The sequence below is a fragment of the Nomascus leucogenys genome, chromosome 11 (assembly GCF_006542625.1).
Source record: "Nomascus leucogenys isolate Asia chromosome 11, Asia_NLE_v1, whole genome shotgun sequence".
Taxonomy (NCBI): Eukaryota; Metazoa; Chordata; class Mammalia; order Primates; family Hylobatidae; genus Nomascus; species Nomascus leucogenys.
Window position 1 is genome coordinate 62,885,983 of NC_044391.1, and position 23,464 is coordinate 62,909,446.

A 23,464-nucleotide genomic window follows, 5' to 3' on the forward strand; every position below is an offset into this window, starting at 1 on the left:
GTGTATGAATGATGAAAACACTTGTAATAGGAGTTGAGGCCATTTTATTTTTTATATTATTTTATGTTCACTGTATAATAAATTAATTGGGAGAAAATGATCACCCAAATAAGATTTGATCAGTTATACAAATAATTCAAGATGGGAAGGAAAGTAAGGTACCCAACTAAGGGCCCCCTGGTGCCAGGCAGAATGTGACATCAAAAGTGGTAGTAAAGGGGGATTCCAAAGAAGCTTTACCAGTATTAAAGTAGATACTGAGATGGAGGGCAAGAATGATTTGGCAGTTGTATGGCATTTGGTCTTGTATGCATATTTGAAATAGGGTGATTAAATCTGAGGGAATCCTTAGTTCTAAATAAGAAACTAAGTTTGAGAAATTTTTACATAATTATATGACACAAAATGTTTGCTTTTTTTAATGTAATAGCATGATATAATGGATGCAATATTACGGGTAGAAAGTATAACAGAGGAAAGGCATACAACTTCTGAAGTCTCAAATTTAGGTTACAGGCACAAGGCTTACAACATTATGTATCCATCCACATATAATTTATTCCACGGAATACTTGGGAGCATTAGGAAAATGAGTTAGAGGAGCCAAAACAAAAGGAATGGTAAGCAGAGAGTCCAGGATTCCGACTAGGTAAATTTCCCTGGGACACTCCCGCAGTCAGTAAGGAGGAAAGATTATTATTACTCACGCTGTAATTTACAAAAGGGTCTGGGTTGTATAAATCAGAGTATGCTGAACCTTTCAAGTTTACCCAGCTTCAAGCTAGTGGAATTACGTGGCAAAGCAAAGTGGTTCTTGTCAATACTATATTCATTTGCAAATATTCATAAGAATGAAAACATACAAAGCTTCAATTATCCAAAATTATAACCAATCTTAAAGGTTAGATTATCTTTAAAAGTTAATTTTTAAAAGTTGGAATATTACTTGGCTCATATTAAAATTTCAATCACCCAATCTCTTCCACAGCAACAGGATATAACTAAACTATCTGATTTGAACCTATTCCCCACCACTTCTTCATGGGATGCATACTATATCGAGAATGCAAGAATTTACAAATATGTACAATTAATAGATACTTAAAATGCAGTTCTTACAGAGAGCAGAATGGTGGTTACCAGGCACTGGAGGTGAAGGGCTGGGAGAGAGTATGTGATAGAAAGATGTTGACCAAAGAATACAATACAAACTTCCAGTCAGAAGGAATAAGTTCTCAAGATCTACTGCACAGCAAGGTGACTACAGATAATTATGTTTATTTCAAAACTGCGAAGAGAACGGGTTTTAAATGTGCCCATTACAAAAAAAAGATAAATATGTAAGATGATAAATATGTTAATGAGCTTGATATAATCAGTCCACAATATATACAGACACCAAAACATCACTTTATGCCCCATAAATACATACAATTATTGCCAATTAAAAATAAATTTTTAATTAAATTTTTAAAAATGAAGTTCTTCCTATCTCAAACACTTCACCTCCTGTCCTTGAAACTAGCTAATTTCCAGATTATCATCTAGTCACTCCCTCCAAGAAGTCTTCCCTGATGCTTTAAGATGACTCATCAAAGCTACAACTTGTCACACTCTATTGTAATTTCAGGTTTACTAGTGTGAAACTCCCATCAGAATGTAAGCTCCAAAAGGATGGAGCCACAATTAACCTGACCCAAGGGTCCAGTGCTTACCACCTAGCACAGCGTGTGGCAAATATAATGAGTAGAATTAATATTTATTTTATTTGTTTTTTTGAGACAGGCTCTTGCTCTGGGCTGAAGAGCAGTGGCGTGATCACAGCTCACTGCAACCTCAACCTCCAGGGCTCAAGCAATCCTCCCACCTGAGCCAGCGCATGCCACCATGCCTGGGTAATTAAAAAAAAAAAAAAAAAACTGTAGAGACAGCGTCTTGCTTTTGTTGCCCAGGCTGGTCTTGAACTCCCGGGCTCAAGCAATACTCCCGCCTCAGCCTCCCAAAACGCTATTACAGGTGTGAGCCACCATACCCAACCTAGACTATTTAAATGAATCATAAAGATGCAGTAAAAATAGATACTCTTCTAAGGAATTTTACTCTTGGGAAGAGCATTTCAAACCTTTGCCCCACTCTCCTCTGCCACTATATCAGGGAGATGGTCTAAGAGTCACTGCCTTAACCTATTCTTATCAATATTTGTTTCTTTCATTGAAGATTAGAGCAGGAAGGGACCTAAAAGGTCAGGCGACCCAATACCTTCATTATCCAGAGAAGCGAATAAAGCTGAACTAGTCAGTAACTTAAAAGGTCAATAAACATTAAAGGAAGAAGTAGCCAGGAGCTGCTCCTCCATTTGCTCCTCCATTAAATACTTATCTTTATTCTCCTATTCCCCAGTATTCAATCTCTCTACTAATAACTAATATAATCCTTCTCCAGTTGTTCCCATCCACTACAGTACACAAGCTTTAATTTAGACAAATGCCATATATTTTATATATATATATTTATCTGTAAATGTCAGTAGAATTTTTATCCCTGTTTATCACTTTATCAACTGTTACCAAAAGTTAGATTATAAATTCTCTTAAGAACAGTGGTTTGTCTTAATAACATCTAAGAAAATTTAAAGCATTTATACACAGTATGTACTAAAAAATAGTGATAACAACTACAAAATGGGAAAAATAGAAAACCCAATCAGAAAATAAATTATTTGTATAATATCATAAGAAACATTTTTACATCCTATTACAGTCAAAGGTTTTATTATCAACTATCTAACCTTATCTACACTGATCTACCAATTAAATATTAAGTGCCTACCTAAAAGCCGCTTCCCAAAAGCAGTTCATTCCACAAACATCAGAGGGCAGCATCCAATAGGGATTCCAGTAACACAGAGAGAAATCTTTACACCTAACAGAGTAAGACAGAAATAAGAGTCCTGTGTGAGTATTTTGGTTTGGAACTAACAAGGAATTTACTCAGTAACACGATAACTTACTGTTCTATTTTAAAGCAAATAAAATTGTAAATCCAAATTGCTATGATAAAGATTTTGGAAAACTGATTTCTCCCTTACTTAAGGCACCATTATTTTAAATAGTACTTTAAAACCTTGAAGGCAGACTATACTATAGATTGGGAAACCGTTTTTCCGTCGGAAAGTCTCCCGATATATTAAAATCCCCTCCTCAGATAACACAGACAAATATGTCTTCTAAAATTTTCTTCACAGGCTACACATATACCCCTAGAACAAAATCCGTTTGGGACAAACAAAATATTTGCTTATCCTCAAACATAATAAAAATGCCACAAATGCTGGCAGAAAGGGAAAAGAAGATCTTTAAATGCTTTTAAATTAATCCTCAACCCAAACTACTTGTATGGTGTTTTAAACTGAAAAATAAATCATAATAGCCAAGATGTATATGAAAACGGTCAACATCACTAATCATCAGGGAAATGCACATTAAAACCACGAGATAACATCTCACCCAGTTAAAATGGTTATTATCAAAAAGGCAAAAAACAAATCCTGGCAAAGGTATGAAGAGAAACGGAAACACTCATACACTGCTGGTAGGAACATACATTACTACAGCCACTATAAAAAAACAGTATACAGATTCCTCAAAAAACTGAAAATAGAACTACCATATGATCCAGCAACCCCACTGCTCTGTGTGTATGTATACATACATATACACACATACATAGACGGGCACAGTGGCTCACATCTATAATCCCAGCACTTTGGGAGGCTGAGGTAGGTAGACTGCTTGAGCTAGGAGTTCAAGATTAGCCTGGTCAACATAACAAGACTCCGTCTCTAAAAATAAAAAATTAGCTGGACATGGTGGCATTTACCTGTAAGTCCCAGCTACTCAGGAGGCTGAGGTGGGAGGATGGCGTGAGCCCAGGAGTTTGATGCTGCAATAAGCTGTGACTGTGCTACTGCACCCCAGCCTGGCTGAACAGAGCAAAAGAGACTCTGTCTCAAACAAACAAACAAAAATTTTTAACCGCCCTGCCCCCAAAAAACCTGGAAATCATGCTGATATTCACAGCCTAGTATCATTATCTACATTATCTCAGTTCCATATTATACGAGCTAAAATGGAAGATCAAGTCTGGTCTTTCTTGTTAGGTTGCATGTTGGAGCCAAAAAGGAAAAAGGAAAACACCTTATATTACAAAAAAAATTGTTTTTCATCGTGATTTCTTTCCAAAATAATAGTCTACAAGTCACTGGGTACTAAAGTATGTATGAAGTCAGGGTGAGTCACTAAACCAGGTCACTTCATTATCTCATCACTATGCAGCTTTGTTTTCTCTCATTATGAATTCAATTATGAGTTACTGTGCTTATATCAAATGGTCTATGAAATTTCTGATTTGCAAAAATCTGATCACATCTCTCACAAGTGGCAACAGTCTAAGGCAGGGGTTCTCAGCCCTGGTGGAGGGTGCCACACAAGACCTATTAAATCAGAATCTCTAGAAACAGGGTCTGGCACTGGTGGTTTTTAAAATGCAGCCTAAGTAATTGTGTACACTACTGCATAAAGAACAACAAGGTTGGAATTTCTTAATCAACAGAAAAAAGTTACATTATAACTTTGTTTTCCTCTAAAGAGACAGCATATTCTAGCATAGCGCAAAAGGCTACATATCTTCACTTAAAAGGCTGAACCAGAAAGAGAAGAAAATGTGTATATATCAGTAAAACTTATGACTTGATTAGAAAATCTGTGTCTGCACCCTCTCAGGCATGGCTATGTATTTTAAGTCTTTGATTTCATACCACACAGTCAGACTCATTGACGGTAATAAAAACACTTAAGAGTTCTTTTCAGATTCAAGCACTTTCACAACCATTTAGACTCACAAGAAACATTTTAAGGTAGGTATGATCTCCGTCTTTCAGATACAGATGATATCACAGCTTTATTTCAACAAATCCACAATTTATTTACAATCAACACCTAATGTGTACCTTTGTTCTATGAAGAAGATAACTAATCAGGTTATTCCATATCCCCTGTCAAACTCTACAACAGTGAAAAATGGAAATGGAAATCTCAAAAACAAATTCAATTTTTCTATAAAATTAATTAAAATTATATATATTTAACAATACCATTTGCAGCCTCAACTTGTACTTTAAGTTACAAAACAAATCAGTTATGTGTTGTTTTCCAAACCTGCCTGGTCCTCAGGTCACTTGTTAAAAATACAGATATAGGATCCTATCCCATACCCAGTTAATCAAGACTCCCCAGAGAAGTGGCCTAAGAAGCTGAATTTTTCACCAATATCCCCAGGTAAGTCTTAAAATCAGACCTGAATGAGAAACACTGTGTATCAAGGGATAACTAGAGTCAGCTTGAACTTTTTTTATCGAAGTACTGATAATAATTTCTCTTATGATAATCCTGTTTACTACAACTTAAAAATGATTAAATTTTTGAAAATTTGTGTTTCTATGAATACTTCAATCAATACATGTTATTAAGTACCGTTTAGAAAAATTTTTAAAGCCTAACAAATTACCCACCACTATTAACATTTTCATATCTTAACTACCCCATATTTCGAAAATATCTTCCTACAAATATTTGACTAGAAAAGTTAACGTGCATGTTGCCAACATGCAGAAGTTGCTGAAACTACTTGATCTTCATTAGTCTCAAGAAAACGCCCATGTGAGCTAGAGAGCACACCTCAAACTCCCTGTTCTCAGGAAATATCCACCAGGGAGCTTCTAACTCAAAAGACCCTCTTGCAGTATTACAATTAAACTGTATTTGGGGGCAATGATTTGTTTTGTTTTTTTTTTTAAAAAGTTGATGCAAGATGACGAAGCCACAGACATGAGAATTAAATTCAACAAGACCAACATACTGAACAACTTAGTAATGAGTTTAAATTTTGTGAAGCTTTGAGCCACACCAAGAGCCCTACACTTCTGCTAGTACCAAACTAGGTGCCAAGTATGGTGGACTAAGGATGATCACACATCTGACACTTCTATTAAGAAGTAGGAGACAGATCATCGAGACAGAAAGTTAACAAGGATATCCAGGAATTGAACTCAGCTCTAAACAAAGTGGACCTAATAGACATCTACAGAACTCTCCACCCCAAATCAACAGAATATACATTTTTTTCAGCACCACACCACACCTATTCCAAAATTGACCACATAGTTGGAAGTAAAGCTCTCCTCAGCAAATGTAAAAGAACAGAAATTATAACAAACTGTCTCTCAGACCACAGTGCAATCAAGCTAGAACTCAGGATTAAAAAACTCACTCAAAACCACTCAACTACATGGAAACTGAACAACCTGCTCCTGAATGACTATTGGGTACATAATGAAATGAAGGCAGAAATAAAGATGTTCTTTGAAACCAACGAGAACAAAGACACAACATACCAGAATCTCTGGGACACATTCAAAGCAGTGTGTAGAGGGAAATTTATAGCACTAAATGCCCACAAGAGAAAGCAGGAAAGATCCAAAATTGACACCCTAACATCACAATTAAAAGAACTAGAAAAGCAAGAGCAAACACATTCAAAAGCTAGCAGAAGGCTAGAAATAACTAAAATCAGAGCAGAACTGAAGGAAATAGAGACACAAAAAACCCTTCAAAAAATTAATGAATCCAGGAGCTGGTTTTTTGAGAAGATCAACAAAATTGATAGACCGCTAGCAAGACTAATAAAGAAGAAAAGAGAGAAGAATCAAATAGATGCAATAAAAAATGAAAAAGGGGATATCACCACCGATCCCACAGAAACACACTCTACCATCAGAGAATACTACAAACACCTCTATGCAAATAAACTAGAAAATCTAGAAGAGATGGATAAATTCCTCGACAAATACACCCTCCCAAGACTAAACCAGGAAGAAGTCGAATCTCTGAATAGACCAATAACAGGTTCTGAAATTGTGGCAATAATCAATAGCTTACCAACCAAAAAGAGTCCAGGACCTGATGGATTCACAGCCGAATTCTACCAGAGGTACAAGGAGGAACTGGTACCATTCCTTCTGAAACTATTCCAATCAATAGAAAAAGAGGGAATCCTCCCTAACACATTTTATGAAGCCAGCATCGTCCTGATACCAAAGCCAGGCAGAGACACAACCAAAAAAGAGAATTTTAGACCAATATCCTTGATGAACATTGATGCAAAAATCCTCAATTAAAATACTGGCAAACCGAATCCAGCAGCACATCAAAAAGCTTATACACCATGATCAAGTGGGCTTCATCCCTGGGATGCAAGGCTGGTTCAACATAAGCAAATCAATAAATGTAATCCAGCATATAAACAGAACCAAAGACAAAAACCACATGATTATCTCAATAGATGCAGAAAAGGCCTTTGATAAAATTCAACAACCCTTCATGCTAAAAACTCTCAATAAATTAGGTATTGATGGGATGTATCTCAAAATAATAAGAGCTATCTACGACAAACCCACAGCCAATATCATACTGAATGAGCAAAAACTGGAAGCATTCCCTCTGAAAACTGGCACAAGACAGGGATGCCCTCTCTCACCACTCCTATTCAACATAGTGCTGGAAGTTCTGGCCAGAGCAATCAGGCAAGAGAAGGAAATAAAGGGTATTCAATTAGGAAAAGAGGAAGTCAAATTGTCCCTGTTTGCAGATGACATGATTGTATATCTAGAAAATCCCATTGTCTCAGCCCAAAATCTCCTTAAGCTGATTAGCAACCTCAGCAAAGTCTCAGGATACAAAATCAATGTGCAAAAATCACAAGCATTCTTGTACACCAATCACAGACAAACAGAGAGCCAAATCATGAGTGAACTCCCATTCACAATTGCTTCAAAGAGAATCAAATACCTAGGAATCCAACTTACAAGGGATGTGAAGGACCTCTTCAAGGAGAACTACAAACCACTGCTCAATGAAATAAAAGAGGATACAAACAAATGGAAGAACATTCCATGCTCATGGGTTGGAAGAATCAATATCGTGAAAATGGCCATACTGCCCAAAGTAATTTATAGATTCAATGCCATCCCCATCAAGCTACCAATGACTTTCTTCACAGAATTGGAAAAAACTACTTTAAAGTTCATATGGAACCAAAAAAGAGCCCGCATCTCCAAGTCAATCCTAAGCCAAAAGAACAAAGCTGGAGGCATCATGCTACCTGACTTCAAACTATACTACAAGGCTACAGTAACCAAAACAGCATGGTACTGGTACCACAACAGAGATATAGATCAATGGAACAGAACAGAGCCCTCAGAAATGATGCCACATATCTACAACTATCTGATCTTTGACAAACCTGACAAAAACAAGAAATGGGGAAAGGATTCCCTATTTAATAAATGGTGCTGGGAAAACTGACTAGCCATATGTAGAAAGCTGAAACTGGATCCCTTCCTTACAGCTTATGCAAAAATTAATTCAAGATGGATTAAAGACTTAAATGTTAGACCTAAAACCATTAAAATCCTACAAGAAAACCTAGGCAATACCATTCAGGACATAGGCGTGGGCAAGGACTTCATGTCTAAAACACCAAAACCAATGGCAACAAAAGCCAAAATTGACAAATGGGATCTAATTAAACTAAAGAGCTTCTGCACAGCAAAAGAAACTACCATCAGAGTGAACAGGCAACCTACAGAATGGGAGAAAATTTTTGCAACCTACTCATCTGACAAAGGGCTAATATCCAGAATCTACAATGAACTCAAACAAATTTACAAGAAAAAAACAACCCCATCAAAAGGTGGGCAAAGGACATGAACAGACACTTCTCAAAAGAAGACATTTATGCAGCCAAAAAACACATGAAGAAATGCTCATCATCACTGGCCATCAGAGAAATGCAAATCAAAACCACAGTGAGATATCATCTCACACCAGTTAGAATGGCCATCATTAAAAAAAAAACAGGAAACAACAGGTGCTGGAGAGGATGTGGAGAAATAGGAACACTTTTACACTGTTGGTGGGACTGTAAACTAGTTCAACCATTGTGGAAGTCAGTGTGGCGATTCCTCAGGGATCTAGAACTAGAAACACCATTTGACCCAGCCATCCCATTACTGGGCATATACCCAAAGGACTATAAATCATGCTGCTATAAAGACACGTGCACACGTATGTTTATTGCGGCACTATTCACAATAGCAAAGAGTTGGAACCAACCCAAATGTCCAACAACGACAGACTGGATTAAGAAAATGTGGCACATATACACCATGGAATACTATGCAGCCATAAAAAATGATGAGTTCGTGTCCTTTGTAGGGACATGGATGAAACTGGAAAACATCATTCTCAGTAAACTATCGCAAGGACAAAAAACCAAACACCGCATGTTCTCACTCATAGGTGGGAATTGAACAATGAGAACTCATGGACACAGGAAGGGGAACATCACATTCCAGGGACTGTTGTGGGGTGGGAGGAGGGGGGAGGGACAGCATTAGGAGATATACCTAATGCTAAATGACGAGTTAATGGGTGCAGGAAATCAACATGGCACATGGATACATATGTAACAAACCTGCACATTGTGCACATGTACCCTAAAACCTAAAGTTTAATAAAAAAAAAAAAAAAAAAAAAAAAAAGAAGTAGGATCTGCTGCGCGCAGTGGTTCATGCCTCTAATCCCAGCACTTTGGGAGGCCAAGGCAGGCGGATCACTTGAGGTCAGGAGTTCGAGAATGGCCTGGCCAACATGGTGAAGCCCCTTCTCTACTAAAAAAAATCAGTCAGGCGTGGTGGTGGTTGCCTGTAATCCCAGCTACTCAGGAGGCTGAGGCAGGAGAATCGCTTGAACCCAGGAGGCGGAGGTTGCAGTGAGCCAAGATCATGCCATTGCACTCCAGCCTGGGTGACAGAGCAAGACTCTGTCTCAGAAAACCAACCAACCGACCAACCAAGTAGGATCTAACTCCCCTTATCCAGAATCTAAGTGGGCTCTGTGATTGCTCTGACAAATAGAGTACTGAATATAATACTGTACCAATGTCCAGGCCCTTGCCTTAAGACTTCCACATCCTATTTCTTGGAACACTCTTTGAACCTGATCTTTACGTCGTAAGAAGCCCAAGTCACATTGAGAAGCCACTTGAGAGAATGCAGATCAACAGCCTCCACTGAGCTCCTAGTCAAAAGCCAGCATCAACTGCTAGCCATGTAAAAGAATCACAATGCCACACCATTCTGATCTACCAACCTACTGGTTCCTCCCCAACTCACAGAAAACTAGCATCTGGTTCACAGTCCTCGTCTCAGTACCAAATCCTACTTTCCTCTAACCATTCATTTGGTAAATCAATAAATTTTCTACTGAATGACTACCTACACAGGCCAAACACTGGCAACACAACAGTGAGTAAAATGGACATGGATCATACTGTCTAGTGGGGTGTAACAGAATGTCATCTCAGATACTGCAATGTGGGAGACCTAACCAACACCTAGGTTACACAATTCTTTAACTCCAGTAACTCTTACCTCCTTTTCCCTTCAGTGAAAAATGGCAAATGCTGGCCAGGCACAGTGGCTCACACCTGTAATCCCAGCACTTTAGGAGGCTGAGGTGGGTGGATCGCTTGAGCCCAGGAGTTCAAGACCAGCCTGGGCAACATGGCGAAACCCCATCTCTACAAAGAATAAAAAAAAAAAATTAGCCAGGCATGGTGGTGTGTGCCTGTAGTCCCAGTTACTTGGGAGGCTGAGTTGGGAGGATAGTTTGAGCCCAGGAGTTTGAGGCTACATTGAATTGTGATCATGCCAATGCACACCAGGTCTGGGCGACAGAGTGAGACCCTCTCTGACAAAAAAAAAAAAGAGAGAGAGAAGAAAAAGTAAAAAATGACAAATCCTGGACCCTGTCATCACCTGAAACTGCAATCCAATACCTCATCTCAGATTAGTCTCTGATCTAATAATTATGGTTCTTTTTTCTGAGACAGGGTCTTGCTCTGTCGCTCAGGGTGGAGTGCAGTGGTACAAACACAGCTCACTACAGCCTCAATCTCCTGGGCTCAAGCTATCCTCCTGCCTCAGTCCCCAGGTATCTAGGACTATAAGCATGTGCCACCAGGCCTGGCTAATTTTTAAAAAATTTTTTGTAGAGATAAAGCCTTGCTTTGCTGCCCAGGCTTATTATTTATATCCCATTACATGTGTGGAAATCACTCAGCCCTCCAATCACACGCTTCCTAAGTATAAGCTCCCTCCTTTACCCATTTCCCTCCCTACTCAGACTACATCATATGGTTCATCCATTCATGTTCCTATACCTGCAACTTCCACCTTCTTCTTTCACCGTACCTTTTCAGCACAATCTTCAGTTGAAACTGAGCCGTTCATTTGCATTCTCAGATGAATACTGAAGAACAGTTAATGACATGACTATGCTGATTAGTAGAAATATAAATTAACTGTCTTCCCCTTAGCTAGTCTCATACCTATTACCAACTTCATATGCATCCCCTTGTTGCCCATCTTCTTCTCAGGAGTCCTTAAAGACCTTCTTGCATCAATTAGTGTGTCTTTCTCCTTAACTGGCAATCTCTATTTGTGTAGTAGACTGTATTACTGTTCAGTTATTCACTCCCCACATTTAACTATAAAAGGATTATACAACCCTATTCCTTACCATGGGCCTTGCCTGCCTGATAGGGGAGGCATATATCCCTGCATCATTTATTGACTTTGACCTTATTCAAGTTACTTGCTTTGGCCAAAATAATATAAAAAGACATGATACTGTGGCATCAAAGTAGAAGCTTCAAATGGGACTGTGTTGTTCAATCTGGCTTTCTGCTCATCCGCTACCACAAGACTAGGCATATCCAATGTATGGACTGCTCCTTCAGCTTGGATCCCAGGATGAGAAGATATATCAAGCAAAGTCATAGCCATAGACATGTAACGTGCGCAAGAAATAAATGCTTGCTATTGTAAACTGCTAAGATGTATGGGGTTGTTACAAAGCAAAGCAGAATAACACACACACAATTCCCTTTTAAAGTGTGTAATTCAATGGTTTTTAGTACATTCAGAGTTGTGCAACCATGACTCACCAATTAAATTCCTCAGTATATATTCAAGAGAACTGAAAACATGTTCACAGAAAAACTGAGCATGAATGCTCCGAGCAGCACTATTCATAATAGCCAAAAAGTATAAAACAACTCAAATGTCCATCAAATAATGAGCAAAATGTGGTATATCCATACAATGGACTATTATTTGTCCATAAAAAGGAATGAAATATAGTGATACATGCTACAGTGGATAAACCTTGAAACATTATGCCAAAAAGAAAGCCAGACTCAAAAGACCACATACGGTGTGATTCCTTTATGTAAAATGCCCCAAACAGGTAAACCTCTGCAGACAGAAAGTAGACGCGTGGTTGCTTAAGACTCGGGGACTGAGGAGTGCAAGGTGGGAGTTACTGCTAATGGATACAGGGTTTCTTTGGCGGGTAATGATTTACTTCACAAAGGTTTAATGCAGTCAAAATTGGATGGGAAAAATCAAGTTATAGTTAAATTGATCATAATTCAGTGTCAAAAAACACACAGTATATAGGAAAGATGTTTTTCTTTCTTCACTGGAAATATAAGAGCACATGCACTAGTGAATACATATGCTGCATACCATTAAAAAAATCACACAACACTTAGATACTGCTGTAAGGAGTGAAGTAATTTGTTTATAGTTTCTTAACTCCCAAATATCCATTTGCCCATTTTGAAAAACTGGTTTTGGAGATTAAGACAAAGAGTAGAAACTCACACTGAGAACTTATGACGTATCACTGGCTTATTAGAAGCAATAAGATAAATTAGCAAAAGCAACTTATCTGAAGACAGCACTTGCACTTTCAGGCCAAAAAGAAAAAGTTTGAAAATATTGGAAAAGTAAAGGTAGTTATCCAGGTTCTGGCTATTAGTTGCTTAAAACTGTTGAAAGCAGAATACTAAACATCCAACATTTAAAGAGGTAACTCTATTAAATAATTTTAATGAGGCAAAGCATTAAAATGAGTTAGGTGGGTATGTCTTCACTATACCCATACTGACATTCAAAAGCACTGAAGTCCTAAAAGGGAATTTTTTCACTGTGGATCAAACTGAAATAAAATGTTACTATGGCTCATCCTTAAGTTTAATAAGGCATAAAGCATCTAGCTCTAGGTAGCTTGTCTACAACTGACCAAGGAGTAGCACAAGGTATCTTTGTGGTGATGAAACAATTCTGTATCCTAATCCTAATTGTGGGGGTGGTTACACGTATTTACACGTGATAAAACAACGCTCGGCACAACAATAGTTGTCGAACTTGAAGTTTACTTAAAACCAATTACAGAAGGTTTTTTATACATACATACATACATACATACAAACAAAGTCGCCCAGGCTGGAGTGCAGGGGTGCGAACACGGTTCATTGCAGCCTCAACCTCCTGGGCTCAAGCAATCCTCCCACCTCAACCTCTGAAGTAGCTGGGACCACAGGCGCACGCCACTATGCCCAGTTAATTTTTTGTATTTTTGTTGTTGTTGAGAGAGTGTTTTGCCATGTTGCCAAGGCTGGTCTAAAACTTCTGGGTTCAAGCAATCCACCCACCTTTGCCTCCTTGCTAGGATTACAGGTATGAGCCACCACGCCTGGTTGTACTTTTAAGTTAAACTAGAAAAAGTAATTTTCATTTCAAAATGTCCAAGATAGGAGGCTTCCGTGAAAACTATGCAAAACTTATCAAAGAGTCAGTGATACGAGACACGCCTGACCAACATGGTGAAACCTCATCTCTACTAAAAATACAAAAATTAGGCCAGGCGCGGTGGCTCACGCCTGTAATCCCAGCACTTTGGGAGGCCAAGGCAAGAGGATCACAAAGTCAGGAGATCGAGACCATCCTGGCTAACAAGGTGAAACTCCATCTCTACTAAAAACACAAAAAATTAGCCAGGCTTGGTGGCATGCACCTGTACTCCCAGCTACTTGGGAGGCTGAGGCAGAAGAATCACTTGAACTCAGGAGGCAGAGGTTAAAGTGAGCTGAGATCGCGTCATTGCACTCCCACCTGGGCGACAGAGGATCTATTTCAAAAAAAAAAAAAAGAGAAAGCGGATCACAAGGTCAGGAGATCGAGACCATCCTGGATAACACGGTGAAACCCTGTCTCTACTAAAAATACAAAAAATTATCTGGGCATGGTGGCAGGCGCCTGTAGTCCCAGCTACTGGGGAGGCTGAGGCAGGAGAATGGCGTGAACCCGGGGGGCAGAGCTTGCCTTGAGCCGAGATCATGCCACTGCACTCCAGCCTGGGTGACAGAGCGAGACTCCGTCTCAAATTTAAAAAAAAAAAAAAAAAAAAAAAAAAGTCAGTGATAAATTTAGGCATATTCAGCATAAATATTTGACAGTATGAATGAAGTGCTGCTGCAAAGCAGTAATGCAACTTCAAGGCATGTATACCCTCCCTGTGACTGTGCAAGAGAAGCAAAGATGCTTATGGACACATTAAAGGAGGCCATTCCCATGATACTGCCAAATCACTGTTATTTAATTTTCAACTAAATTGTTTCCAAGTCAGGCGCGGTGGCTCACACCTGTAATCTCAGCACTTTGGGAGTCTGAGGCATGCAGATCACCTGAGGTCAGGAGTTCGAAACCAGCCTGGCCAACATGGGGAAACCCCGTCTCTACTAAAAATAAAAAATTAGCCAGGTGTGGTGTCATGCGCCTGTAGTCCCTGCTACTCAGGAGGCTGAGGCAGGAGAATCACTTGAACCCGGAAGGCGGAGGCTGTAGTGAGCCGAGAGAGCGCCACTGCACTCCAGCCTGGGTGACAGAGACTCCATCTCAAAAAAAAAAATAAATAAATAAACAAATAAATAATTTCCAGACAACTTAATTTCTAGCTCTAAGTAAGACCTTCTTTTTCTTAAATTTCTAATTTCATTAATCCTCGACAAGTAGGAAAAGGACTGCTTATATATAAATGACACTGAAATATTCACCTACCCATTTCAAAGAAAAAGTTAGCCTCACACAATATACCTCCTCTACCCCCCCAGCTCCCCTACAAAGCTGGATTGATTTAAATCTAAAAAAGGGAGGGGAAAAAAACTGGTAGAAAGCTTTCTTATGCATAATAAAGGTAAACACGATAAAGTAAAAAGTAGCCAATCTGAAAACAAAAATCGTAAACCTCATACAGTACACACATTATGAACAAAATTTAAGTTTATACGTAGGGGGAAGTACTTCCAATAAGTACGGCATATAGATAATGATCTTACTGCTTTAAAATAAGATTTTCTAGGCAGGGTATGGTGGCTCATGCCTGCACTTTGGGAGGCCGAGGCAGGTGGATCATCTGAGGTCAGGAGTTCAAGACCAGGCTGGCCAACATGGTGAAACCCCGTCTCTACTAAAACATACAAAAAGAAAAAAAGGAAAAAAAAAAAAAAAAAAAGCTGGGCAGTTGGCACACACCTGTAATCCCAGCTACTTGTGAGGCTGAGGCAGGAGAACTGCTTGCACCCGGGAGGGGGAGGTTGCACTGAGCTGAGATCATGCCACTGCACTCCAGCCTGGGCAATGGAGCGAGACTCTGTCTCAAAAAAAAAAAAAAAGCCAGGGGTGGTGTGCACACCTGTAGTCACAGCTACTCGGGAAACTAAGGTGGGAGGATCACTTGAGCCCAGAAGGTTAAGGCTGCAGTGAGCCATGATCTCAGGCCACTGTACTCCAGCTTGGGTAACAGAGTGAAACCTTGTCTCAAAAACAAAAAACAAGACTTCTAAATCAAAAGTACGTATTATTTTTTCATCAGTCAAGTAACTTTCCCCTCCAAAAGCACAGAATATTTTAATTAATTACTAGTATTTATTAAATACTATGTGTCAGGTTTGGACTAAGAATTTGCTATGGTCTGAATGTTCGTGTCCCCTCAAAATTCGTATGTTGAAATCTAATTACTAACATGATGTTAGGAGGTAGGGCCTTTTGGTAGGTGATTAGGTCATGAGAGCAGAGCCCCCATGAATGGGATTAGTGGGGGGCCTTATAAAACGGGCCTGCCTCGCCTCTCCTATCATGTGAGAACACAGGGAGAAGGCGCCATCTATGAACCAGGAAATGGGTCCTCATCAGACACTGAATCTGCTGGTGCCTTGACTTGGATTTCTAGTCTCCAGAACTGTAAGAAATAAATTTCTGTAGTTTCTAAGCTCTCTAGTCGATGGTATTTTGTTATAGCAGCCCGAAACTAAGATAACACTTCACAAATATGTAACATAGATACCACTATGATCCTTCAATGACCTAAAATACAAGGTACAGGGCACTGGTTTTATGTAAGATGTTTTTGCAATAACAAAGCAGAGATTAAAGTGGCTTTAGTAAGTAATTCAACTTTCTTTACTGTTCACTGACTCAACTCTCTTCTTCAAACATAACTGCAGAAAAAAAGAGGGAAAAAGGGCTGGGCACGGTGGCTCATGCCTGTAATCCCAGCACTTTGGGAAGCCGAGGTGGGCGGATCACAAGGTCAGGAGATGGAGACCATCCTGGCTAACATGGTGAAACCACGTCTCTACTAAAAATACAAAAAATTAGCTGGGCATGGTGGCCGACATCTGTAGTCCCAGCTACTTGGGAGGCTGAGGCAGGAGAATGGCATGAACCTGGGAGGTGGAGCATCGCACCACTGCACTCCAGCTTGGGCAACAGAGCGAGACTCCATCTCAAAAAAAAAAAAAAAAAAAAAAAAAAAAAGGTGGGGTGGCGGGGGAACTTCACTAAAAACAGTAGTGTGAAAATAGTGCCCAAACTATTCTCAATTTTTGGTTTTATAACAAGCTGGAGCACATATCTAAAACATAAATTCCTGGACCCCACTGCCAGGGCATTTTGATTTAACAGGTCTTAACTGGAGCCCAATGACCAGAATTTTTCCCAAAGGTCAGAAATTGGAAGAAAAAAAAATATCCCTACTTAAAATTTAAATTACCAAAATGATATTAGCTAAAATGTTGTTGTGTCAGGCACCATACTAGGTACTCTATATCAGCTATTTAATATTTAATTTCAATTCTCACAAACAACTCAATATCATACTATTCTCTCTGATGAAGAAAACAAGTTCAAGGTCAACACAGTCAGTAAGGGGCAAAGCTGAAGTCTGCCACTCCAAAACTCTTACTTTCTATTCTTTAAGTTCTCAGTATATAACACCAGTGTTCCCAGGATCCAGCAGAAATGATAACTCTATGGCCTAACCAGATCTAAAAAAGAAAGTGAAATAATTACCTCCCTGTGTGACAAGGAGACACATAAGGAGACTCCAAGGGCATGATGGGTCCAGAAATGGTATCACTGAAACATTTAGTAATTTCCTGATTCCCCACTACCAATACTGCTGTATAGCCCCAGGCAAAATTTTGATAATCAATGTCAGGACTTATCAGTGAAATATGATAATTTAATCATCCTGAGTAACTAAAATGCAAAAAGTAACTAAAATGCAACAAAGTGGTATGAAGTAGTGATGTCCGGTAATAACTACTGCTTTCTGTCAAACACCTTAATACAGTCTGTCCACACTGAAAAGCCTGAGTCTCTCCTCGTAGAACAGCCACTGCCTACCCAGCATTCCTTCTCCTTTGAGGCACCCCTCCTCTCCAACACCAATCATATTATTCTGTCTGCCATAGGGATGTGCAAGTGACACAGAGCCAACAAATCAGAGCTCCCCATCCCAAGTAACACTGACTGGTCCACAAACGGGCATGCAATCCAAGCAAGTCCAATGACAGCCTTTTCCTAGGATTTTGTATTTGAGATTAAAGAATAAAACCTGCAAGAACAGAAAAACCCCATGAACAAAGTTTTGTCTTTAGTGGAAAAGAGTCCCCAGTCCTTAAGGTCCTTTGAGCTGCCCTGCTATCTGCAGTTTTTCCTTCATTTTAAAAACTGTATAAGCCTATAAATATGTTCTGCTTGAGATAGTTTTACTGAATTTTCATCAAAGACAACTAAGAATTCTATTATAAATTAAGTAAGGCAATCTAATGTACAGCCTGATGACTATAGTTAACAACGTGTATAGTATATCTAAAGTGTGCTAAGACAGTAGATCTTTAGTGCTTTCACCACACCAAAAAAAAAACCCTATGTGAGGTGATGATGTTAACTAGCTTAACTGTGATCATTTCTCAACGTATATGTATGTCAAACTATCAAGTTGTATGCCTTAAACATATACAATCTCTATCAATTATACCCTAATAATTAGCTAAAAAAAATGTAAGTATTATCTACATTTTACAGGCGAGGAAATTAAAACACAGGCAAGTGACACAATTTAGACAAAGTCTCACAGCAACCAGAGCCAGAATACTGAGAACATGGGTTTATCTGACTCCAAGACCCATGTATTTTCTGATTATTAAAATCATGGCTTCAAACAGAATACACTAACGGATAAGAGATTCCACTGAAAAACTGTTCCTTTCATTTTAAAGTTACTTCAAGGACTCCAAGTCTTTTGTCGTCATGAAATTCTATACTATGAATAGTTTTTATAAGATCTGACCAATGGAACTTACTGGGTACAAACCTAGATTCCGTGTTTAAAATAAAAGGAGAGAAATAATAGTTACAGTCTTTCAAGTAAGATGTTATCAAAAAAGGCAAAAATGCAATAATACCTAAGTACTACTGAAAAGAGAAAGCTGCTGGCTTGCCCCATAGCCCCACTGCCCAGAGTCCACTATCTAAACTAGACCCTTATCTTTCTTTACAGAAAGAGCTCTTTCTTTTATTATTATTATACTTTAAGTTTATAACACTCAAAGGATACACAGTTTCTTTTTTTTTTTTTTTGAGACGGAGTCTCGCTGTCGCCCAGGCTGGAGTGCAGTGGTGCAATCTCGGCTCACTGCAAGCTCCGCCTCCCGGGTTCACGCCATTCTCCTGCCTCAGCCTCCTGAGTAGCTGGGACTACAGGCACCCGCCACCGCGCCCGGCTAATTTTTTGTATTTTTAGTAGAGACGGGGTTTCACCGTGTTAGCCAGGATGGTCTCGATCTCCTGACCTCGTGATCCACCCGTCTCGGCCTCCCAAAGTGCTGGGATTACAGGCCTGAGCCACCGCGCCCGGCCAGGATACACAGTTTCTAATCCTCCTCCAAAATTGATTTGCTTTGGATCTTGGCCAAATGATTTATACATGAAGAGGTTAAGGATTTCTATACCGTATCTCATGGTGGCCAAAAAAGTTAATTTTTTTTTTTTTTTTTTTTGAGACAGGATCTTGCTCTGTCACCCAGGTTGGATTACACTGGTGCAATCATAGCTCACCATAACCTTGAACTCCTGGGCTCAAGTGATCCTCCCATCTCAGCCTCCCAAAGTGCTGGGATTACAGGTGTGAAACACCACATTGTTAATTTTTTTTTAATTTTTTATTTTTTGTAGAGATGGGTTGTTGACCAGGCTGGTGTCAAACTCCTGGCCTCGAGCAATCAGTCATCCCCACTCAGCCTTCCCAAATTCTGGGATTACAGGCGTGAGCTACTCAGCGTTGCCAAAAGTTGATTTAATTCTATGAGATTTCTATAAAAATGTTATAAATGACGATATGTAAAATAGAGTCCTGAGGTCTTAGTAATTCGCGTGATCTTAATCTAACCATAGGGTAAAACTTCACAATCCAACTTTTCCACGTTGTTCCCCTGCCCAAATGGTTTCTTATGCGCGCAAATGTGGTGACATGTTATTCTTCATCACATTTTTACAAAGAGAGATAGATACACCTGTAGTTCTAACTTAGATGTACACCTTATTTAAAATAAAGAGTAATGCTACTCAAAGGACCTAAAAAAGTACAGCATTTCGGTTGACTCAATCCTGACACATAAAACTTAACATTTCAGTAATGATTCTATTGGATGTTTATTAAAACTGGGGCTATTTTCAAAAATTTCAAATAATTTTATTTAAATCAGCTGGTCAAACAAAATTTGTAAATTTCTGTCACAAAATAAAATATCTAAGACCAAGGCACTAAAAATGTAATGCTAACATCAGTCTAATTTCATTCAGTATTTAATTAAAATGTTGCTTCCTTACAATTCAGCTCAATATAAAAATAATTCCCTTTCCATAATTGCAAATGCTTCACAATAACATACTAGGCCATAAACAGTTTAGCTTCAACCTGTCATTTTTCACGAGCTCATTCAAGTCTTCAGTGACTGCTTTCTCCCAGGACAGACAATTGAGGGTCCTGATGTAGGAATTACCCCGACTGTAATCCAATCGCAGGGTAAAAACATGACAAGTCCGCTTTCTACGCTGCTCCTCTGCCCAAACTTTCCCCTTTCATTCTAGGAATGACCATCAACTCTCAAACTGATGTTAAACAACAGCCCACAGCTGACCTATACTCCCTCTTCCGACAAACCCTATACTTCTCTATATCAAAGCAGCATCTGCCAAGTCCTGGTAGGGAGCACTTCAGGTCGTTCCCAGAGAGGTGCCCATACATAAGGTGGAAGTGTCCATGCTGCAAGGCAGTGCAAACGGTCAGATTTCAAGCATTCATAATGCGTTGACAGAAACATTTTTTTTCTGTTTAAATCTCATGTTGATTCCTACTCTGGCAGTGATTTGTGGAAATCCACCTAAGTCATTACGTCGCTTTTTAAATACCGATTGGTCAAGAAAGGTAACTCCATCCCATCCAACAACAGACTTGAGCACGCCAAGTATCGCTCATTTTTCTTAATTTGCTCTAAGTTTCTTAATTAACTGAGTGTTTCCAAAAGAAAACTTCACGACCCGCACAAATGCCATTTCCAAATTTAACTAACCGTGGCTAATACTTAAAAGTGTAAGCGTTAACACAGGAAAATCATCATGAGAGACAAAACACACACACATACACACACACACACACACAATCCTTAAACACTGAACTAGGGCGCCAGCCTCATGTTTAAATATCTCAACTTGAACTCCACTGAAACAAGAGGGAATTCTCACTAGCCAGGCAGCAGTAAGCCTTTTGTGGACACCTCTTATTTTCAAAGAACCCTCTTTTTTAAAAGTTGAAAATTAATTTCTAACTGCTTTAAAGGGCGCATGACTGGGTCAAAAGACAAACACAGAAAAGTGTGGGACACTCTCAGGCGGGAGCAGCGCGGGTTTAGCCCCGGCCGGAGGGGAAGGAGGGAAATGAGTGAGGGGTCAGAGACCGCAGGAAAGACGCGGGAGACGCGGCACCGACCCGCGAGCAGCCCGGGCTAGGCCGAGCCCGCGCCCCGCGCCCGCCGCGTCCCCCACACCGGGAACTGCCCATACCTGTCCGACCCGCCAGGATGCGCTGCAGGGCCCGCGCCTCTCACGGCGCCGCGTCCGCCGCCCGCGAGCCAGGAAGCCACTGCGGCCTGCGGCTTCCCGCCACCGCCGCCCGCTCCTTCTTCCAGGGACACGGCGAGCTGGCTAAAGGCGTAAAGGAGCGAGCAGAAGCCGCAGGCCACACACAGCACCACGACGCGCAGGTAGCGCCGCATCGCCCCGGCCGCGCTCCTCCGTCTCCGCCGCCGCCGCGCCCGCCCGGGCGAACTGGAGCGGAGGGAGCGGCAACGCGCAGCCGCGGGCGCAACAAGTTCCTCCTCCGCAGCCGCCGCCGCCGCCGCCGCCGCTGCCTTGTGCCCGCTCCCTTTCTTCCCTCCCCGCCCACCACCTAGGCGAGCGCAGCCGCGGCTCCGGAGCCGCAGGACTACCCGCCCGGAAGCCTGGACGCCGCCTCTGCCGCCGCGCGCCCAAGGGTCAGCGGCAGCGACGCAGCCCCGCCCCTCCCCCGGGCGGGAGGACTGGACGCGCCGGCGCAGTTCGCGTGGGAGGGACGCAGGGCTGGCGCGCCGGGGGCGGTGTGGGCGCGCGGAACGCGGCGCCCTTGGGGGCTATAGCGAGCGCAGGCCAATGCGCAGGTGAATCGGGGCCCAGTGGGTCACGACCGCCGAGAGGTGGAGCGAAAGCTTCAGGGCTCTGGAGGCAGTTGACCTAAATTCTAATTATGGGCCTTCCACATGGTAGTTTGTGACATTGGGCAACCTAAATTGTCTGAGCATGTTTCTTCGTCCCTAAAATGGAGCTACTATCCTCATCATGTGGTGGTCGTAAAGATTAAACTGTTTAACGCTCGAAAACCGCCTAGCACTTAGAAGACACTTGACTAGGCCACTTTCCTCTCCATCCTCCCCCAGCCTGTAAGTTTCTGTGATACTAGAATGTGCACGAGCCATTTTCACCCAGATAATCTCATTGCTTCGTGTGTTTGGTATGCGGACCTTGCCTTCCAGCAGACAGTGAGTTCCTGTAAGGCAGGGCTCTTCCCTTTGACCTTTTTGACCTCCCTCACAGCTCATTATTTTCATGTGCAAAACAATTAGTATTCTTTCCACAGAGCTTCTTTCTTCCCCAGTTCTTCTTCCTCTTCTTCATCTGTTTCCACTACGTTCATTCATAGACCATTTTATAAAGCATCACTTGTACCAAGCGCTGTGTGAGTACCTAGGGGTATAAAGAAGCCTAACTGGAGCGTGGGTGGGACAGCGGATACTTGTAAATAAGCGCAACACAGTGATACAGACTTAAGATCCAGGCCTGTAAGGGTGTGGACACACACACAAAGGAACAATCAGTTCTATCTGTGAGTGTGGTCAAGAGAGACTTCATAGCAAAGGTGGCGCTAGAGTCTTGAGTCGGATAAGGGAAGTAATTCCAAGCCGAAGGATCAATAAACAGGCTTTTGTGTAGGGAACTGTGAGAAGTTTGATACCACCAGCTAAGTGAATTCAAGAGAGGGTATGATGAGCGATAAGCGCATAGAAGGGGCCAGATATTTGAGTGCTTTGTTTAGCACACCAAGGAGTCTGAATTTAATCTGCAAGACACTAGTGAACCATTGAAGGGTTTTTAAATAGGGAAGTAACATGATCACATTTGCATTTTAGAGAGCAGATTCTGGCTGTAGTGTGGAGGCTGAAACAGAGAGAGGAGAGATTGGAGGCAGAAAGCAGCACCAGTGCCAAAAAGTGAGGGAAGGGAGGCTTAAAAATACACACACACACACGAACACACATTCGTGGGGAAAAATAATGCGTTTAACTGCTGAAATTGTATCTGGGGCGTTGAAAAGTTTGGCCATGAGATACAAGGTGGGGAAATGCTGCGCAATATAGTAGCGGTCTCCGTTTGGATCCTTGGCTCCCTATACCAAAAAAGTAGTGGTTCTGTGACCATGAGAAAGTCACTAAACAAATTTAAGGTTCAACTTCCTCCCCTTCTTGCTTTACCTGATAAAAAATGAAAATTAGCGTGCTATCA

The 23,464-nt window shown here is 40.8% G+C and overlaps 1 protein-coding gene across 2 annotated transcripts in view; it reads right to left on the reverse strand.

Moving 5' to 3' along the window:
- Positions 1–21,884, reverse strand: part of GXYLT1 (glucoside xylosyltransferase 1) — a 61,222-nt gene extending 39,338 nt beyond the window's left edge. The window contains exons 1-2 of one of the 2 annotated variants that reach the window (XM_003252509.2): positions 21,434–21,884; positions 2,830–2,922 (exon numbers count right to left, since the gene is read on the reverse strand). In XM_003252509.2, coding sequence (XP_003252557.2) covers positions 2,830–2,922; positions 21,434–21,645 — 305 coding nt within the window. In that variant the 5' untranslated portion in view covers positions 21,646–21,884. The remainder of the gene's footprint in view (positions 1–2,829; positions 2,923–21,433) is intronic. The other variant, XM_030822640.1, reaches the window with a different exon arrangement.
- Between the last annotated feature and the right edge of the window lie 1,580 nt (positions 21,885–23,464).